This window comes from Procambarus clarkii, chromosome 2, assembly GCF_040958095.1.
Source record: "Procambarus clarkii isolate CNS0578487 chromosome 2, FALCON_Pclarkii_2.0, whole genome shotgun sequence".
Lineage (NCBI taxonomy): Eukaryota > Metazoa > Arthropoda > Malacostraca > Decapoda > Cambaridae > Procambarus > Procambarus clarkii.
This window is the reverse complement of record NC_091151.1, coordinates 4,129,781-4,150,093: the sequence shown is the minus strand read 5'-3', so window position 1 is coordinate 4,150,093 and position 20,313 is coordinate 4,129,781. Positions and strand designations below refer to the sequence as shown.

Here is a 20,313-nt window from a genome sequence, read left to right as displayed (position 1 = left end):
GCTCTCGCTGCAAGGTGATCGTTAGGCACTTCGAGAACGACAGTGGAGGGTCGGACTTGGCAAGTAGTGAAGATAAGGTTGTTACTGTGGGCGGGTGGGCGTGGGTGCCGCCCATCCCGCCTTGTGCCGAAGTCCACCTGAGTCTGGAGGTGCTGACCAGATCCATTGCGGCCACGCTACTGTACTCAGGACCGGACCAGGGGGCACCAACCCCAGAGACCGAAGAGAACGCCGCTAGGGACCTGTTGCTGCTGGAGCTGCGTCAGGGCCGTCCGTCTCTCCTGCTGGACCTGGGGGACGGCCCTGTCACCCTCGACCTCAACGCCTCCTACTCCCTGGCAGACAACACCTGGCACAGGATCGACCTCATATGGAAAGACGAGGTGAGGAGTGAGGATGTAGCGCAGAGACTCTGGACTCTAGGTAATGGTTTTGAAATCCATATGATTGTTGTGATCGATATCGTTGTGACTTCTATTATAATGGTAAATATTATCATTATTTCATATCATTCATTATCATAACAAATATCATGTTGTTAATCGCCTGACTAGTCTCGATTACTGCCTGTTATAGTCGATTAAACTACTATAAATGTCATTAAACACATCACTGTGAATCATACCTAGTTTTCTTCGACACTTGCTGCAGGAAATGTTATCACAATAGAACATAAATCCCATTTCAAAACCGTGGTTGATATTCGGCCTTCGTCAGGCCCATTCAATATATTTAATCTACATTCAAAAGAAAGGGCCACCGAATGAATATATTTTTATATTTGAGAAAAGTCCGTTTTTGGATACAGTTTAACATTTACGAATGCATATTTCGATTACATTGCAGCTTGGACAGCCAATACATAGGCAACCCAGCATTTTTGCGATGTATAATATTATGGCAGGTAATTGGATCAAGGAATCAACGTGCCGATGCAAATAACGTTAAAACTGGGTGATACACAGACTCAAATGTGTGGGACAGCTCACACAGTTAAGCAAAAGCAAGGAAGGGATCCAAGTAATTTGTGGCATTCTCCCGAGAAGAGGAGTTGGAAATTGGTTGTCTAGGACTCATAGTGTCAATTACTAACTATTGCATGGTCTATGCAATTAAATACATGGTCAATGCATTTATTTATTGATACTTGCAACTCCTATGAATTCAAGATAATAGCATGCAGTGGTTTAAACAGTATCAATATCTTTGAGTAAGGATAGCTTCTAAAAAATATATATTCAATAAGAAATTTAATATCTGAAGGAGAAAGCAAAATCTTAATCAAATCTAACCACAGGGCCCCATATACGAGTGGGACACAGTGTCAAGAATGTTTTACTTAAATGCCGTTCGTTCAGTAGTTGATTACGTAGCGTCTGCCTTATTGCCTTATTCTGCCTTATTTCTCCAAACAAACGGTTGACGTTATTCAAAACGATGCAATGCGTCATAATTGGGCTCTTAAAAGGATATTAAAAATATCATTAACAAATATAAAAACATATTTATATATATATTAGGCCTAAAGGATACAAACCAAACTAACATCGGTAGATAAAGGTAAATGGGCTTATTGCCTGCATGCTGATCAAGATCACGACTCCTAGCGTCCGAACATAGCTAATAACTATCATTGGGATGCACTCTAGCTGGAAGTTGCAAGTCATGGTTGTATCATTATAGTTCCAGTTCTTCCTTTTACCTTCATTTTACAGATTTTCTTTACTATAAAACAAAGTTTACACAAAATGTAAATCTCGTGTTAATTTCGTAATGAAATATGTGCATTTATGAACATTTTATATTGCAAATTGCTTTCCTGAGATTTTTAAAGATACACATGATCAGGTTTTGTCTTTCATGATAATTCATAATTCAGTGTTCAAGAATAATGAGAGATACTAGATTTTTTGGAGATAGTGAGATATACTGTTTATGGTTCAGGAGAGAATGATCGTTATATATTTTTTCCAGGCTTATATGATAGGTATTTAATGTTAAAGATGGTATGATATTTATTTTTCATGGTAGTATGCTATATGTTAATTTTTCAGGAGGGTGTGTCATCTCTCACAATACTTATAGGAGAATGATAGTTAATTTTTGTTCAGCAGAAAGATAGTCATCTATTGTTCAACAGAGTATGATTATAATTCAGTGTTCAGGAGAAAGCTGCTCGTCAGATGATATTATTTACTAATATTTAAAAAGGGTGTAAAATACTCATCCAACACAATTTACATCGAAACATTAATCGCTGGTTATTCTCTCTCCTTTCCCAATTTGTGCCCTTCCACCTCCTCATCCTTCCCAATCACGCTTCCTTCTTTTCTCTCAATTCTTTTTCTTCACCCACTCTTATCTTCCGACCCCTCATCCAATTTTCCTTGTCTTATTAACTTGTCCACTACTCTTCTACCCTTGCTCCTCTCTTCCTCTCCTTCTCCATCCTCTTCCATATCTCCATCTCCTTCCTTTCCTTTCGCTCGTTCTCTCCCACTCTCACTCTCAGTTGGTGGAAATGATTGTGGACTTGTGCACGGGCAACGGACCGGACGACGTGCCACCGCCTCCACCCTCCACCCCCGCCCACAACCACTCCAAGACGCACACCCATCCCGACGCCCACACTTGTAGAGGGGCGGCCAGACTGCCTCGTGCCGCCCGCGTCCTCAACACAAGTGGACCGCTACAAGTGGGTGGACTGTCACACCCTCTACCAGCAAACACTTTACAAGAGAGTTTCCCACCTTTCTATGGCTGTCTCCGGAACCTCAGAGTCAACGGCCAGGTGAGAGGCGCTGTAGTAGCAGTGTGTGTATATATATATATATATATATATATATATATGTGTGGGGGGGGTACTTACCTTATTGCCTAATTTACCTAATTGTGCATGCGGGGTTGAGCTCTGGCTCTTTGGTCCCGCCTCTCAACTGTCAATCAACAGGTGTACAGGTTCCTGAGCTTACTGGGCTCTATCATATCTACACTTGAAGCTGTGTATGGAGTCAGCCTCCACCACATCACTTCCTAATGCATTCTATTTGTCTACTATTCTGCCACTGAAAAAATTCTTTCTAACATCTCTATGGCTCATTTAGGCACTCAATTTCCACCTATCCCCGAGTGCGTGTGCCCCTTGTGTTAAAAAGTCTGTCTTTATCTACCCTATCAATTCCTCTGAGAATCTTGTATGTGGTGATCATGTCCCCTCTAACTATACTGTCTCCCAGTGACGTGAGGTTTAATTCCCGTAGTCTCTCCTCGTAGCTCATACTCCTCAGTTCGGGTACTAGTCTGGTGGCAAACCTTTAAACCTTTTCCAGTTTACTCTTATGCTTGACTAGATATGGACTCCATGCTGGAGCCGCATACTCCAGGATTGGTCTGACATGTGGTATATAATGTTCTGAAAGATTCCTTACACAAGTTTCTAAAGGCCGTTCTTATGTTTGCCAACCTGGCATATGCCGCTGATGTTTTCCTCCTGATATGAGCTTCAAGGGACAGGTCTGGCATGATATCAACCCCCAGGTCTTTCTCTGATTCTTGAAGTATTTCATCTCCTAAATGATACCTTGTATCTGGTCTCCTGCACTCAACACCTATCACCATTACATTACATATGCTCGGGTTAAACTCTAACAACCATTTGTTCGACCATTCCTGCAGCTTGTCCATGTCTTCTTGAAGCTTCTAGCTGTCCTCCTCTGTCTTAATCCTCCTCATAATTTTGGCGTCGTCAGCAAACATGGAGAGGAATGAGTCTATACCCTCTGGGAGATCATTTACGTATATCAGAAACAGGATAGGTCCGAGTGCAGAGCCCTGTGGGACTCCACTGGTGACTTCATGCTAGTCTGATGTATCACCCCTCACTATAACTCTCTGCTTCCTATTGCTTAGGTACTCCCTTATCCACTGGAGCACCCTACCAGTTACTCCTGCCTGTTTCTCCAGCTTATGCATCAACCTTTTATGGGGTACTGTGTCAAAGGCTTTCCGACAGTCCAAAAAAATGCAGTCCGCCCATCCTTCTCTTTCTTGCTTAATCTTTGTCACCTGTCACCTATTAAGCCTGTAAGGCAGGATTTACCCCTACCTGAACCAATGTTGATGGGTTGTCACGAAGTCCGAAGAAAGAAGAGAAGAAGTCACGAAGAACCAATGTTGATGGGTTGTCACGAAGAAGGATGGGTTGTCCACGAAGAAGAAGAAGAATTTACACCTACCTGAACCAGTGTTGATTGATTGTCACGACGGAACTCTGTCGAGTTCCACATAAAATATTGTTCTGGAAACTGGAAAATATTGGAGGGGTGACAGGTTAGCCTCTAATATGGATGAAACATTTTCTGACTGATAGAAAAATGACGGCAGTGATCAGAGGCAATGTATCGGACTGGAGAAATGTCACAAGTGTGTGTTTGTATGTGTGTGTGTGTGTGTGTGTGTGTGTGTGTGTGTGTGTGTGTGTGTGTGTGTGTGTGTGTGTGTGTGTGTGTGTGTGTGTGTAAACCAAGAAAATAAACACGTGATGAAAAATGTGACAGGGTTAGACCACGAAGGAAAAATTGAAACAAGAATTTCCTTATGTACTTTCGTATATTAATACATCTTTAGATGGAATATAAATTATATTCATATTCCTTCTAAAGATGTATTAATATACGAATTATATATACGAGATATTAAGATACGAGAGAGAATTACGTCGGTAAAGAGACCCCTCATTCATATACAGGCACAAATGCATAAATATTTTCTCTTCATTTTCAGGGAAGATTAATGTCGAAGCCAAACCGCTTAAAACCTCTTGTGTCCTATCATTGTGCGATTTTTGGGTAATCACGTGCCTTGAAATTTTTCTTTTGATTCTGGCTTTTCATTTATCTTATGAAAATGAAGTTCGGTTTGCAATATCAGGATTTTAATTATGATCGAACACCCTTTGTGAGAGAGAGAGAGAGAGAGAGAGAGAGAGAGAGAGAGAGAGAGAGAGAGAGAGAGTGAGAGTGAGAGAGTGGGAGAGAGAGTGAGAGTGAGAGTGAGAGTGAGTGAGAGAGAGAGAGAGAGAGAGAGAGAGAGAGAGAGAGAGAGAGAGAGAGAGAGAGAGAGAGAGAGAGAGGCTTCTATCAGAACATGGAATAAATTCACCCAAGACACAATGTAAACACATCGTTTTGTTTACTTTAATACACCCTTGTCACAACGTTGTGGTTATGCTGGAGAACTCTGTAGAAACCGAAAACCCCTGTTTGACTTCATACGAGTCTCTGGGAGTCGCAGGGGGTAACCTATCTTATTAAAGGGGTGCATTGGGGCCAACCCCTACCAGCCTATGATAATCTTGCACCTTCCACTTGCACCTATCTTGTGAGGAGCCGGTCGTCCGAGCGGACAGCACACTGGACTTGTGATCCTGTGGTCCCGGGTTCGATCACGGGCGCCGGCGAGAAACAATGAGCAGAGTTTCTTTCACCCTATGACCCTGTTACCTAGCAGTAAAATAGGTACCTGGGTGTTAGTCAGCTGTCACGGGCTGCTTCCTGGGGGTGGAGGCCTGGTCGAGGACCGGACCGCGGGGACACTAAAAGTCCCGAGATCATCTCAAGATAACCTCAAGATAACCACCAATGAGTATTCAGAAAAGTTGACCGAGATTAGCACCAGACATCTGGTCTGGACCATCAGACACATTCTCTTTTAGAAATATATTATATCAAATGGTTCTAAGGAAGGCGGGAGTTGGGCTGGAGCCTGGCCGTGTGGGTGGAGAACTCTCGTCTACAAACTGGTGTGTGTTGTTCCAGCAGCTGGTGGACCTGGGCGGCGGCGTCCTCGGCCAGGGCAGTTACCCCGGGTGTCCTGCCGCAGACTGCCTCTCCAGTGGCCTCTACTGCGGCCTCCACGGCAGGTCAGTCCTCTATGTGCACATATGAAAGAGAGAGAGAGGGAGGAAATGGTAATTTATGCTATATGCTAGCATTTGTAATATTGTCTTTGTTTCCTTGCTTCTCTATGTTTTAAACGAAGACTAGGGTTCATAAGGGCTTTAAAATGACATACCTATTGAAACTGCAAACAAAGGCTTGCTACTAGAGACTCATTTATTTCATGAGTGTGTTTTGAAGAAGGATAACGACCTATCTCTCTCTCTCTTTCTCTCTCTCTCCCCCACCCCGTCTCTCCAACATAAACAATTATTAGAAATAAATTTCGTAATATTATTAGTAATATCAGAATAATGATAATAATAATAATAACAATAATAATGCGAAAATTATTTGGAGCAAAGTGGGATTTACCCACCGACCAAGTAAACGCCAGCCGTGCGCCATACCCCTATGCCAAGACGTGCTAAAAACCTATTCAACCTGGGACCCTACTGAGTCCATCACGAATTCTGAAGACACGGATCTGGTGCCCAACCAGTTCATATGAATAGTCCGCATGTGCTGTGGCGTGTATTTCTGATCATGCAATTTTGCACTCTTGTCGCAACTATTTATATACCTGCCCACGAGGTCCCGTTATTTGTTTACCTGCCTATGTGTCCTTGCTATTCATGTTCCTGCTCCTGTGGCCTTCCTATTTGTATACCTGCCCATGATGCTTTGGGCTATTTGTGACGAGGCCCGTGGGTACTCTGGGCTATTTTATTACTAATCGTGTTATATACTTATTGCGCCCGAAAAAAACGCAAGACACTAATATATGCTTTAACTATAGCATGATGTGTGTCCGTGTGAGAACTGTGCGCCTGGTACCAGGAGTTAGAGAGCTGATGTCACTGCGAGCTATTGAACTGTGAGAAAGGTGAATTGAGTTCTACTAAATGAACGGTGATTGCAGATATCTTGAGTGTTTATCAGCAAAATATTAATGCTTTGATGTGCTAGATTACACTACATAATTAGGAGAATTTCAGTTATAGCCTATAAAGTGGTAATCAATTAGAATTATGATTTTGAAAAAATCTTACAATTTAAAGAAAACTATAGGTATTCACCGCCAGATTTAACTACGAAATCCTTTGAAATTATCAATGCGGTTAAAAATACTCCATTTTCTTGAAGTGGACTAGAGAGAGTAATCCGTATACAAGAGAAGTTACATGAAATTTGAAAAATGTGGATTTGTTCTTTGGAAATGATAGTGAATAGATTGGGTCTTTGTGCAGAAAAATACAATTTTATATGAATGAATTATCAACAGTGGAAAGTTCCTAATATACCTGCTGGATAAATATATGGAAGGCCTATGGACATGGTTAGTCCCAGATCTTTTAATTTTTTTTCTAGAGTGCGATTTTCCTTAGTTTTGTGTGGTTTCGTGTTCTCGTGTTTTCATAGAGCTGGAACCCATTTTCCTTAAACATCATAGAGCTGGAACCCATTTTCCTTAAACATCATAGAGCTGGAACCCATTTTCCTTAAACAGCATAGAGCTGGAACCCATTTTCCTTAAACATCACAGAGCTGGAACCCATTTTCCTTAAACATCATAGAGCTGGAACCCATTTTCCTTAAACATCATAGAGCTGGAACCCATTTTCCTTAAACATCATAGAGCTGGAACCCATTTTCCTTAAACATCATAGAGCTGGAACCCATTTTCCTTAAACATCATAGAGCTGGAACCCATTTTCCTTAAACATCATAGAGCTGGAACCCATTTTCCTTAAACATCACAGAGCTGGAACCCATTTTCCTTAAACATCATAGAGCTGGAACCCATTTTCCTTAAACATCATAGAGCTGGAACCCATTTTCCTTAAACATCACAGAGCTGGAACCCATTTTCCTTAAACATCATAGAGCTGGAACCCATTTTCCTTAAACATCATAGAGCTGGAACCCATTTTCCTTAAACATCATAGAGCTGGAACCCATTTTCCTTAAACATCACAGAGCTGGAACCCATTTTCCTTAAACATCATAGAGCTGGAACCCATTTTCCTTAAACATCATAGAGCTGGAACCCATTTTCCTTAAACATCACAGAGCTGGAACCCATTTTCCTTAAACATCATAGAGCTGGAACCCATTTTCCTTAAACATCATAGAGCTGGAACCCATTTTCCTTAAACATCATAGAGCTGGAACCCATTTTCCTTAAACATCACAGAGCTGGAACCCATTTTCCTTAAACATCATAGAGCTGGAACCCATTTTCCTTAAACATCATAGAGCTGGAACCCATTTTCCTTAAACATCATAGAGCTGGAACCCATTTTCCTTAAACATCACAGAGCTGGAACCCATTTTCCTTAAACATCATAGAGCTGGAACCCATTTTCCTTAAACATCATAGAGCTGGAACCCATTTTCCTTAAACATCATAGAGCTGGAACCCATTTTCCTTAAACATCACAGAGCTGGAACCCATTTTCCTTAAACATCATAGAGCTGGAACCCATTTTCCTTAAACATCATAGAGCTGGAACCCATTTTCCTTAAACATCACAGAGCTGGAACCCATTTTCCTTAAACATCATAGAGCTGGAACCCATTTTCCTTAAACATCATAGAGCTGGAACCCATTTTCCTTAAACATCATAGAGCTGGAACCCATTTTCCTTAAACATCATATTGTTTCTGTTGGCCATTGAAAGATTTGATTTACATGAGTTTGGAGGTTTGCTGTTTCCTCTTTATTTGTATACTCCTATAAAAATCCTTGTCATCTACAAAGAATGATACGGACTGTAGTTTGTGTACTCTATGTCCGTACGTGAATGAGAAAAATTACTGGAGCAAGCACAGAACCCTCCAGGACTCCAGGGATCTGATCTTTTTACGGTGGATGATGTGGATTTCACCTTGTTGATTATTACTCACTGGGCTGTATATATTTGGAAATTAAAGGTCCATCTTCCTACTTTGCCAGTTATATCTTTTGGGAGCATTTTGCGCATAATAACACCATGGCCTCATTTGAAAGCTTTCAAGAAATGTGCGAATATTCAACAGCGTTTTGCTTTTCTTTGTTGGCCCCTAAGGCAATGTCATAGTGGTCTATCAACAGTGAGAGGCAAGGGTGCCCTATTCTAAGCCCTTGATGTCCAGGGCTATGCAGATTCTGTGATCTTCTGCTATCGTGTATTTTGTGATCTTTCCCATTTGTGATTTTAGCATTCTTACAAAGATTTGTAAAATGTGTGATGCTAGTTCCATCAGTCAGTAATTGTGTGCTTTTGCTTTATTTCCTCCTTTATGAAGTTGTGCTATCTCTGCTTCTTTAAATATGTTGTGGGTAAACAACTGTAAGCTCCGTCTCCAAATAATGTTACTGGCCAGTGATAGCGATTATTTTTTTTATAATTCTTGATGAATTTGAAATTCCAGGAATCAGGGCCTGAGGGCAGAGTCCATGTGCAAAGCAGGTTGTGGCTAGCCCCAAGCGTGTGGCCTTCAACCTTGGACAAACAGGCAAACATTCTTACTAAAAGATATAGATAATATACTTATTTATCTCCAATAGAAGTTTGGCTGTACTTCGGAATCCTGATGACCAGCCACTTGAACTGGACGGTTGAGCGACGGTTTCGCTTCTTGCAAGTCGGCGTTAAATCCCCGACCGTCCGAGTTGTTGGACACCATTCCTTCCATCCGTCCTATCCTACATCCCTCTCTCCATATCCCTTCCAAGTGCTATATAGTCTTAGCCATTTATCCTGGTAGTGCTTACCATAAGACTCCTGGGGTCTTAAGACTTAAGATTAACCAATGGGTTCTGGTGTATCGGATCTTTATAGCGTGTTCCACTATGGTCACACTATCTGTGGAGGAACACTTGTAGACCACGAAATGTTCAGGGTAAGTGCCAGGCTGTATTCTACGTGGAAGGAGTACAACTGGCCAGAGTTAGGGGCTGACACTGCGTGGGATGTTTACATGTCGGAGGGTATTTGTCGTTGTGCGGACAGGTTGAGTGAAGGAAGCACCGACTCAGACAAATGTGGCGCTGTGACAGTCACTCACTTCTAATAAAGAAAATATCGTTGTTAAAGAACATCAACAGCAGCAGCACCCTCTAAAATTATCTTCAATCACAAAAGAAATAATGCGGTAGTGTTATAACGGTCCGACTCGGTATTTCCTCTGGTATTATTCTTATAACAAATATTATGTCAAATAATTTTAATAATAGCAGAGTATTTTTTTTAACTGCGGAATCAATTCAATTAGTAGAGAAGCTTTATAATTAGCCTACATGTTAACTGATATGCGTGTGTATTATAACTGTGGCTGTAAAAATATTCGAGGCAGATATTATGAGTGATTAACATGTTGCATATAATTATTTCGGACGTGCACTTTTCAGTAAAATAATAATTACATTTGAAACCACTCGCTGGGGAAATGTTCCCCTCGTTTACAACAGTCCTCCAGTATTTCAGGGACGAGGTTAATTTCATTATCATTAAGGTTTCTCGTGTCTTGTACAGCCCTCCACCCTCCCCCAGCTCTGTCTACCCTACTCCCCCTGCTTCCACACCCCTCCCCATCATCCTCCCTGACCTGAACTCTCCCCTCCCCTCCCCTCCTTCTACCCTTTCCACTCCTCCTGCTCCCTCTAGTATCTCGACCATGTAAGCTATGACGAACACTGATGATTGTGTTTGCTCTCCTTACCTCCCACTCTCGGGAGAGCTAAAGTACCTAAAATGTCCAAACGCGAGTCAGGCTGATTTCTGACAATCTGAAATGGATTTCTGATTTCCCCAGTGCAACGTGCTAGAGAGAAAAATTAGAATTTAGGAGTATAGAGTTTTTTTCTTAAATCCCGTTCCAGAGCGGCCCAGCTGACTGTCAAGAGGTAAAGGTAAAGAAATAATTGACAAACGCTCTGGTTAAGAAAGGTCAAGTGGCAATGTCTTAGATATGTTGAGAGACAATGCTAACAGCCTGGGGTAAAGTGACAAGGGTCAAAAGAGGTCAAGAGACAAAGGCTAGGAAACGTCAACTAGCAAGGAAAAAAGAGGTAAGGGTCAAAGGCAAAGTTTAAATATAAGTTAGAGAGGCAAGATAAGGGTCAAGAGGCAAGACGAATACGCCGAAAAACGGCAAGGTATTATTTTTTCTTAATCCTCTCGATTCTCTTTTCCCTCTTCTCGTTATTTCTCTCTTCTGCACCTGCTTGGTTATGTCATACCACTCCTACGTCATCATCCCCCTTTTTTTACTCTTTCATTTTATATCTTTCTTCCTCTTTCCTCTTTCTTTTATTACTTGACCGTCTTTTCTGTCCATTTCATTTCACTCTCTCTCTCTCTCTCTCTCTCTCTCTCTCTCTCTCTCTCTCTCTCTCTCTCTCTCTCTCTCTCTCTCTCTCTCTCTCTCTCACTCTCACTCTCTCTGTCTGTCTGTGTCTCTGTGTCTCTCTCTCTCACTCTCACTCTCACTCTGTCTGTCTGTCTGTATCTCTGTGTCTCTCTCTCTCTCTCTCTCTCTCTCTCTCTCTCTCTCTCTCTCTCTCTCTCTCTCTCTCTCTCTCTCTCTCTCTCTCTCTCTCTCTCTCTCTCTCTCTCTCACACTGCCTCCTTCCACGTGAGCCGAGTAAGGTCATCTCGTTGGCAACGAGTCGTTCTCCCACGACACAACTTGGGTCAACGAACAGCTTCCCGTTTTAATTAAGCGTCTCCACTGGCGACAACTTTGTCTGAAGGGTCTGCTGCCTGTTATGGTATTGGGGTCTGCTGCCTGTTATAGTATTGGGGTCTGCTGCCAGTTATGTCCTGGGGTCTGCTGCCTGTTATAGTATTGGGGTCTGCTGCCAGTTATGTCCTGGGGTCTGCTGTCTGTTATGGTACTGGGGTCTGCTGCCAGTTATGTCCTGGGATCTGCTGCCTGTTATAGTATTGGGGTCTGCTGCCTGTTATGGTACTGGGGTCTGCTGCCAGTTATGTCCTGGGATCTGCTGCCTGTTATAGTATTGGGGTCTGCTGCCAGTTATGTCCTGAGGTCTGCTGCCTCTAATGGTACGTGGGTCTGCTGCTTGTCATGTCCTGGGGAGAGACCTGAGGCGCAAATTCAGTTCAACCAACAGCATTAATGTCTAATTAGATACCTGATGCTTCAGTGGTTTTATTGTGTATTTGAAAATAATGTCGGCACAAGGAGTATGTATTTTGTACTGCAGTATGTATCACTTGTTAGTATGTATAATATGCCAGTATGTATCACGTGTGACAATTTATTACATGTCATTTTGTATCACTTCTTGTTTCTCATTTTAGAATATGTCACGTTGGGTAATATGTATTGGCTGTCATATGTAATAAAACTCACACCTTCAGTCACATCTGAGGTGTGAGTTTTCAGTTGCATATAGTCCTGGGGACCATTCAGGCTTGTTCGCATTTGTGTTCCCCAAAGAATGAGATGATTTGATAAAATACCAAGCCCAATATTATCATCAGAATGCCGGCGGGATGATGGGGAACTAGCCTCGGCTACCATCATCTTTGTTCGGTCGTGATTGTCTTAAGGGATCCTGTACATCAGATGCAGATTGCTCATAGCAGTATGGGTTCGAGTCACTTCTGGGGTGTGAATTTTCAGTTGCATATATGCCTGGGGACCATTCAGGCTTGTTCGCATTTGTGTTCCTCACGTGTGCCCCAAAGAATGAGGTGATTTGATAAAATACCATGCCCAAGATTCCCATCAGAGTGCTGGCGGGATGATGGGGAATTAGCCTCGGCTACCATCATCTTTGTCCGGTCGTGATGGTCGAGTGGTTAAGAGGTCCTGTGCACCAGTTGCAGAGTGCTCCTGGCAGTATGGGCTCGAGTCACTTCTGGGGTGTGAGTTTTCATTTGCATATATACCTGGGGACCATTCAGGCTGTTCGCATTTGTGTTCCTCACGAGTGCCCCAAAAAATGAGATGATATGATAAAATACCATGCCTAAGATTACCATCAGAGTGCTAGTGGGATGATGTGAAATTAGCCTCGGCTACCATGATCTTTGTCCGGTGGTGATGGTTAAGGGGGCCTGTACACCATTTGCAGAATGCTCGTAGCAGTATGGGTTCGAGTCACTTCTGGGATGAGTTTTCAGTTTATATATATATATATATATTAGTATATTTTGGTAGCAGTCTTTCCTGTAGACATATACTATTAAATATGACCGAAAAAGTAAGATTAATAATTCTATCACGAATTTTCTCAATCTTTCGTACATTTCTTTTCACTGTTGGAGGTAAATCAAAAATCAATTCTCCAAAATTCATTTTTATTTCTAGTCTGACGCGACACGAGCGCGTTTCGTAAAACTTATTGCATTTTCAAAGACTTTAGTTTACAAATACACAACTGAATAGAACTTACGCATCTCCGATTTTATATCTACATTTGAGTGAGGTGGATGGGGTGAGGTGGCATTAATAGGGTATTAATTTCATCAACACAAGACAGAACAAGAGGTGGCATTAATAGGGTATTAATTTCATCAACACAAGACAGAACAAGAGGTGGCATTAATAGGGTATTAATTTCATCAACACAAGACAGAACAAGAGGTGGCATTAATAGGGTATTAATTTCATCAACACAAGACAGAACACGAAACAATGGGTATTGAATAGAAGTGTTTGTAGAAAGCCTATTGGTCCATATTTCTTGATGCTTCTATATTGGAGCGGAGTCTTGAGGTGGGTAGAATATAATTGTGCATTAATTGGCTGTTGATTGCTGGTGTTGACTTCTTGATGTGTAGTGCCTCGCAAACGTCAAGCCGCCTGCTATCGCTGTATCTATCGATGATTTCTGTGTGGTTTACTAGGATTTCTCTGGCGATGGTTTGGTTGTGGGAAGAGATTATATGTTCCTTAATGGAGCCCTGTTGCTTATGCATCGTTAAACGCCTAGAAAGAGATATTGTTGTCTTGCCTATATACTGGGTTTTTTGGAGCTTACAGTCCCCAAGAGGGCATTTGAAGGCATAGACGACGTTAGTCTCTTTTAAAGCGTTCTGTTTTGTGTCTAGAGAGTTTCTCATGAGTAGGCTGGCCGTTTTTCTGGTTTTATAGTAAATCGTCAGTTGTATCCTCTGATTTTTGTCTGTAGGGATAACGTGTCTATTAACAATATCTTTCAGGACCCTTTCCTCCGTTTTATGAGCTGTGGAAAAGAAGTTCCTATAAAATAGTTTAATAGGGGGTATAGGTGTTGTGTTAGTTGTCTCTTCAGAGGTTGCATGGCGTTTCACTTTCCTTCTTATGATGTCTTCGACGAAACCATTGGAGAAGCCGTTGTTGACTAGGACCTGCCTTACCCTACAGAGTTCTTCGTCGACTTGCTTCCATTCTGGGCTGTGGCTGAGAGCACGGTCGACATATGCGTTAACAACACTCCTCTTGTACCTGTCTGGGCAGTCGCTGTTGGCATTTAGGCACATTCCTATGTTCGTTTCCTTAGTGTAGACTGCAGTGTGGAAACCTCCGCTCTTTTCCATGACTGTTACATCTAGAAAGGGCAGCTTCCCATCCTTTTCCATCTCGTAAGTGAAACGCAGCACGGAACTCTGCTCAAATGCCTCCTTCAGCTCCTGCAGATGTCTGACATCAGGTACCTGTGTAAAAATGTCGTCAACATACCTGCAGTATATGGCCGGTTTCAAGTTCATGTCGACTAAGACTTTTTGCTCGATGGTACCCATGTAGAAGTTTGCAAACAGGACACCGAGGAGAGAACCCATGGCGACCCCATCTACTTGCTTATACATGTGCCCATCCGGGCTCAAGAAGGGTGCCTCTTTAGTACAAGCTTGGAGTAGTTTCCTCAGAATATTTTCTGGTATGTCAAGAGGAGTACAGGCTGGATCACGATACACTCTGTCGGCTATCATCCCGATTGTCTCGTCCACAGGTACGTTGGTAAACAGCGATTCTACGTCCAACGAGGCTCTTATCCCTGTGGCCCGTGTGCCCCGCAGTAAGTCAACAAATTCCAAAGAGACTTTAGGCTGAAGGTGCAGGGAACATAAGGAGTCAGCAGGCTGTTGAGTCGCTTCGCCAGTCTGTACGTGGGTGTGGGTATCTGGCTAATGATTGGCCGAAGTGGGTTTCCAGGCTTGTGTGTCTTGACATTTAAATACGCATATCCAGATTTATATTCCCCAATGATCTTTGGCAGGTGGAGTCCGGATTTCTTGACGTTCACAGTTTCGATCAGTTTGTTGACCTTTGCTTTTAATTCGGCTGTAGTGTCCTTCGTTACCCTTTGGAACTTAGTTTGGTCAGAGAGTATGATGTTCATTTTCGCCAGATATTCGTCTTTTTTAAGAATGACATGTATTGGCGACTTGTCACCTCTCCTGACAACTATCTCCTTGTTCTCACGAAGGCTTTTAGCTGCCGCTTTGAGCTCGGGGGACAGTATGGTGCTTCTGTAATTGCCTCGATTCTTTCCTCCTTCTGCAATTAGTTTTGCTTGTAAGGTATCTTTGGTAGTGACCTTCTTTTGTGTCTCGAGGTCGAATATGTCGTCCAACAGAATTTCCAACTCTACTTTCCGGGCCATCTCACTCGGTCTGGACATAACATGACAGTTTATGCCCAGATTTAGCAGAGTGACTTGGTCCTCAGTGAGGTTAATTCCTGCAAGGTTCAGGAAGCCATCTCTTGGTCGTGGAATTGCCATAGGTCCTCCATATAATGTTGTTAGTTTCTTGATAATCCTTGTTTCAGTGCTGAGGTGATGTTGGTCTGTGAGGATGTCGAGGTGTTGTTCAATGCGGGTACGGATACTATGGTCGATGTTGCTATTTCTCCACTCGTTTGTAGCATGCAGTAGTTGCGTTTTGTTGTCTTTGATTTCATTCTCTGCCTTGTATATCTGATCACGAATCAGATCCTGGCGATATTTTATCGTGAAGGCTTGATTCCTTGTTGCTGGGTCGTGCACTTTAATATTAGTATATTTTGGTAGCAGTCTTTCCTGTAGACATATATTATTAAATATGACCGAAAAAGTAAGATCAATAATTCTAACACGAATTTTCTCAATCTTTCGTACATTTCTTTTCACTGTTATGGTAAATCAAAAATCAATTCTCCAAAATTCATTTTTATTTCTAGTCTATAAGATGTCTAGTCTATTTATTTCTAGTCTAGAGATGCGTAAGTTCTATTCAGTTGTGTATTTGTAAACTAAAGTCTTTGAAAATGTAATAAGTTTTACGAAACGCGCTCGTGTCGCGTCAGACTAGGAATAAAAATGAATTTTGGAGAATTGATTTTTGATTTACCTCCAACAGTGAAAAGAAATGTACGAAAGATTGAGAAAATTCGTATCAGAGGATACAACTGACGATTTACTATAAAACCAGAAAAACGGCCAGCCTACTCATGAGAAACTCTCCAGACACAAAACAGAACGCTTTAAAAGAGACTAACGTCGTCTATGCCTTCAAATGCCCTCTTGGGGACTGTAAGCTCCAAAAAACCCAGTATATAGGCAAGACAACAACATCTCTTTCTAGGCGTTTAACGATGCATAAGCAACAGGGCTCCATTAAGGAACATATAATCTCTTCCCACAACCAAACCATCGCCAGAGAAATCCTAGTAAACCACACAGAAATCATCGATAGATACAGCGATAGCAGGCGGCTTGACGTTTGCGAGGCACTACACATCAAGAAGTCAACACCAGCAATCAACAGCCAATTAATGCACAACTATATTCTACCCACCTCAAGACTCCGCTCCAATATAGAAGCATCAAGAAATATGGACCAATAGGCTTTCTACAATCACTTCTATTCAATACCCATTGTTTCGTGTTCTGTCTTGTGTTGATGAAATTAATACCCTATTAATGCCACCTCTTGTTCTGTCTTGTGTTGATGAAATTAATACCCTATTAATGCCACCTCACCCCATCCACCTCAAATGTAGATATAAACAAAATCGGAGATGCGTAAGTTCTATTCAGTTGTGGATTTGTAAACTAAAGTCTTTGAAAATGTAATAAGTTTTACGAAACGCGCTCGTGTCGCGTCAGACTAGAAATAAAAATGAAATTTGGAGAATTGATTTTTGATTTACCTCCAACAGTGAAAAGAAATGTACGAAAGATTGAGAAAATTCGTGTTAGAATTAGTAATCTTACTTTTTCGGTCATATTTAATAATATATATATATATGTGTGTATATCACGAAAATAAACACGTGATTAATATATATATATATATATATATATATATATATATATATATATATATATATATATATATATATATATGTATATGTATATATATATATATATATATATATATATATATATATTTATAAATATATATATAAATATATATAAATATATATATACATATATATATATATATATATATATATATATATATATATATATATATTCAAATTAGGGAGTTAATGTATATTACCTAAATGAAGTGTAACGTCGACTGCAATGTGCAACACTCAATTGCTCTCTCCCGGTACTTATTGTGCACATTATTATGCTAACGATGATTAATGTGTGTGTGTCAGTGTTTGTGTTCCGATCTCTTGCGATTTATACTAGACACTTCCTTTATCACTAACTCTCATCCTCTCATCTCGCGTGTATCTCTCCTCTCCCCACTTCTTCAGAGCCTCTGCATCCTGTCTGCCTCTCTATCACCTCTCTTCTCTCTCTCTCTCATTATCCCTAAATCTATTTCACTTCCTTCATTTATTTCTATCTCCTGTGCTCTCTCCACTGTTCTTCCCCCCCGTCTCCTCGTTCTCTCTTCTCTCTCTCCATTTGCTCCTAATTCCCTCTTCATCTCAATTTCTCTCTGCAGGTGCCAGGGGTCGCCTGGCTCCCTGCGGTGTGAGTGCCTGCCGGGGTGGGCGGGGCCAGGCTGTGCCACGCCCACCACGCCCACTACTTTCCTCCACAACAGTTACGTGAAGCTGGCCCTCTCCTTCACGCCCCTCGGCTACACCACCACCATCTCCCTCAGGTATGTGGCACCTCTCTCAGGTGTGTGGCACCTCTCTCAGGTGTGTGGCACCTCTCTCAGGTGTGTGGCATCTCTCTCAGGTGTGTGGTACCTCTCTCAGGTGTGTGGCACCTCTCTCAGGTGTGTGATACCTCAGTGTGGTCAGATATCATGTGTGTGAAATGTCCTAACACGTCAGCTATAATAACATATTACCTATAATCCCATCCATGGATTTATCATTGTCTACTGGAAATTGATCGTTACCCCTGTAACTTGCAAAAGGTACACGGACATCCTGGGAGAGGGGTATAGTTCTGGTGCCCTGATATATCTCATACCCTAATATACTTCGGTATTGCTTCCTGTATCGCTCACATGGCGAGTATTTGGCCCTAATAAGCGACATGTAATCAAAGGTCAGCATCGGTCGACCCACATACACAGGTGGTAGGAGTGTCTCGTGTCCCACGTACACAGGTGGTAGGAGTGTCTCGTGTCCCACGTACACAGGTGGCAGGAGTGTCTCGTGTCCCACGTACACAGGTGGTAGGAGTGTCTCGTGTCCCACGTACACAGGTGGTAGGAGTGTCTCGTGTCCCACGTACACAGGTGGTAGGAGTGTCTCGTGTCCCACGTACACAGGTGGCAGGAGTGTCTCGTGTCCCTCGTACACAGGTGGCAGGAGTGTCTCGTGTCCCACGTACACAGGTGGCAGGAGTGTCTCGTGTCCCACGTACACAGGTAGCAGGAGTGTCTCGTGCCCCACGTACACAGGTAGCAGGAATGTCTCGTGCCCCACGTACACAGGTGGCAGGAGTGCCTCGTGCCCCACGTACACAGGTGGCAGGAGTGTCTCGTGCCCCACGTACACAGGTGGTAGGAGTGTCTCGTGCCCCACGTACACAGGTGGCAGGAGTGTCTAGCGCCCCACGTACACAGGTGGCAGGAGTGTCTCGTGCCCCACGTACACAGGTGGCAGGAGTGTCTCGTGCCCCACGTACACAGGTGGCAGGAGTGTCTCGTGCCCCACGTACACAGGTAGCAGGAGTGTCTCGTGCCCCACGTACACAGGTGGCAGGAGTGTCTAGCGCCCCACGTACACAGGTGGCAGGAGTGTCTCGTGCCCCACGTACACAGGTGGCAGGAGTGTCTCGTGCCCCACGTACACAGGTGGCAGGAGTGTCTCGTGCCCCACGTACACAGGTGGCAGGAGTGTCTCGTGCCCCACGTACACAGGTAGCAGGAGTGTCTAGCGCCCCACGTACACAGCTGGTAGGAGTGTCTAGCGCCCCACGTACACAGGTGGCAGGAGTGTCTCGTGCCCCACGTACACAGGTGGTAGGAGTGTCTAGCGCCCCACGTACACAGGTGGTAGGAGTGTCTAGCGCCCCACGTACACAGGTGGCAGGAGTGTCTCGTGCCCCACGTACACAGGTAGCAGGAGTGTCTCGTGCCCCACGTACACAGGTGGCAGGAGTGTCTCGTGCCCCACGTACACAGGTGGCAGGAGTGTCTCGTGCCCCACGTACACAGGTGGCAGGAGTGTCTCGTGCCCCACGTACACAGGTGGTAGGAGTGTCTCGTGCCCCACGTACACAGGTGGCAGGAGTGTCTCGTGCCCCACGTACACAGGTGGCAGGAGTGTCTCGTGCCCCACGTACACAGGTGGTAGGAGTGTCTAGCGCCCCACGTACACAGGTGGCAGGAGTGTCTAGCGCCCCACGTACACAGGTGGCAGGAGTGTCTAGCGCCCCACGTACACAGGTGGTAGGAGTGTCTAGCGCCCCACGTACACAGGTGGCAGGAGTGTCTCGTGCCCCACGTACACAGGTGGTAGGAGTGTCTAGCGCCCCACGTACACAGGTGGTAGGAGTGTCTAGCGCCCCACGTACACAGGTGGCAGGAGTGTCTCGTGCCCCACGTACACAGGTAGCAGGAGTGTCTCGTGCCCCACGTACACAGGTGGCAGGAGTGTCTCGTGCCCCACGTACACAGGTGGCAGGAGTGTCTCGTGCCCCACGTACACAGGTGGCAGGAGTGTCTCGTGCCCCACGTACACAGGTGGTAGGAGTGTCTCGTGCCCCACGTACACAGGTGGCAGGAGTGTCTCGTGCCCCACGTACACAGGTGGCAGGAGTGTCTCGTGCCCCACGTACACAGGTGGTAGGAGTGTCTAGCGCCCCACGTACACAGGTGGCAGGAGTGTCTAGCGCCCCACGTACACAGGTGGCAGGAGTGTCTAGCGCCCCACGTACACAGGTGGTAGGAGTGTCTAGCGCCCCACGTACACAGGTGGCAGGAGTGTCTAGCGCCCCCCGTACACAGGTGGCAGGAGTGTCTAGCGC

General features: G+C 43.7%; 1 protein-coding gene across 1 annotated transcript in view; it reads left to right on the top strand.

Annotated features, from left to right (window-relative positions):
• The first annotated feature begins 250 nt into the window (after positions 1 to 250).
• LOC138349704 (putative neural-cadherin 2) overlaps positions 251 to 20,313 on the top strand; it is a 39,252-nt gene continuing 19,189 nt past the window's right edge. Inside the window, exons 1-4 of the mRNA XM_069323624.1 lie at positions 251 to 383; positions 2,513 to 2,791; positions 5,820 to 5,920; positions 17,825 to 17,986. Coding sequence (XP_069179725.1) covers positions 2,522 to 2,791; positions 5,820 to 5,920; positions 17,825 to 17,986 — 533 coding nt within the window. The 5' untranslated portion in view covers positions 251 to 383; positions 2,513 to 2,521. The remainder of the gene's footprint in view (positions 384 to 2,512; positions 2,792 to 5,819; positions 5,921 to 17,824; positions 17,987 to 20,313) is intronic.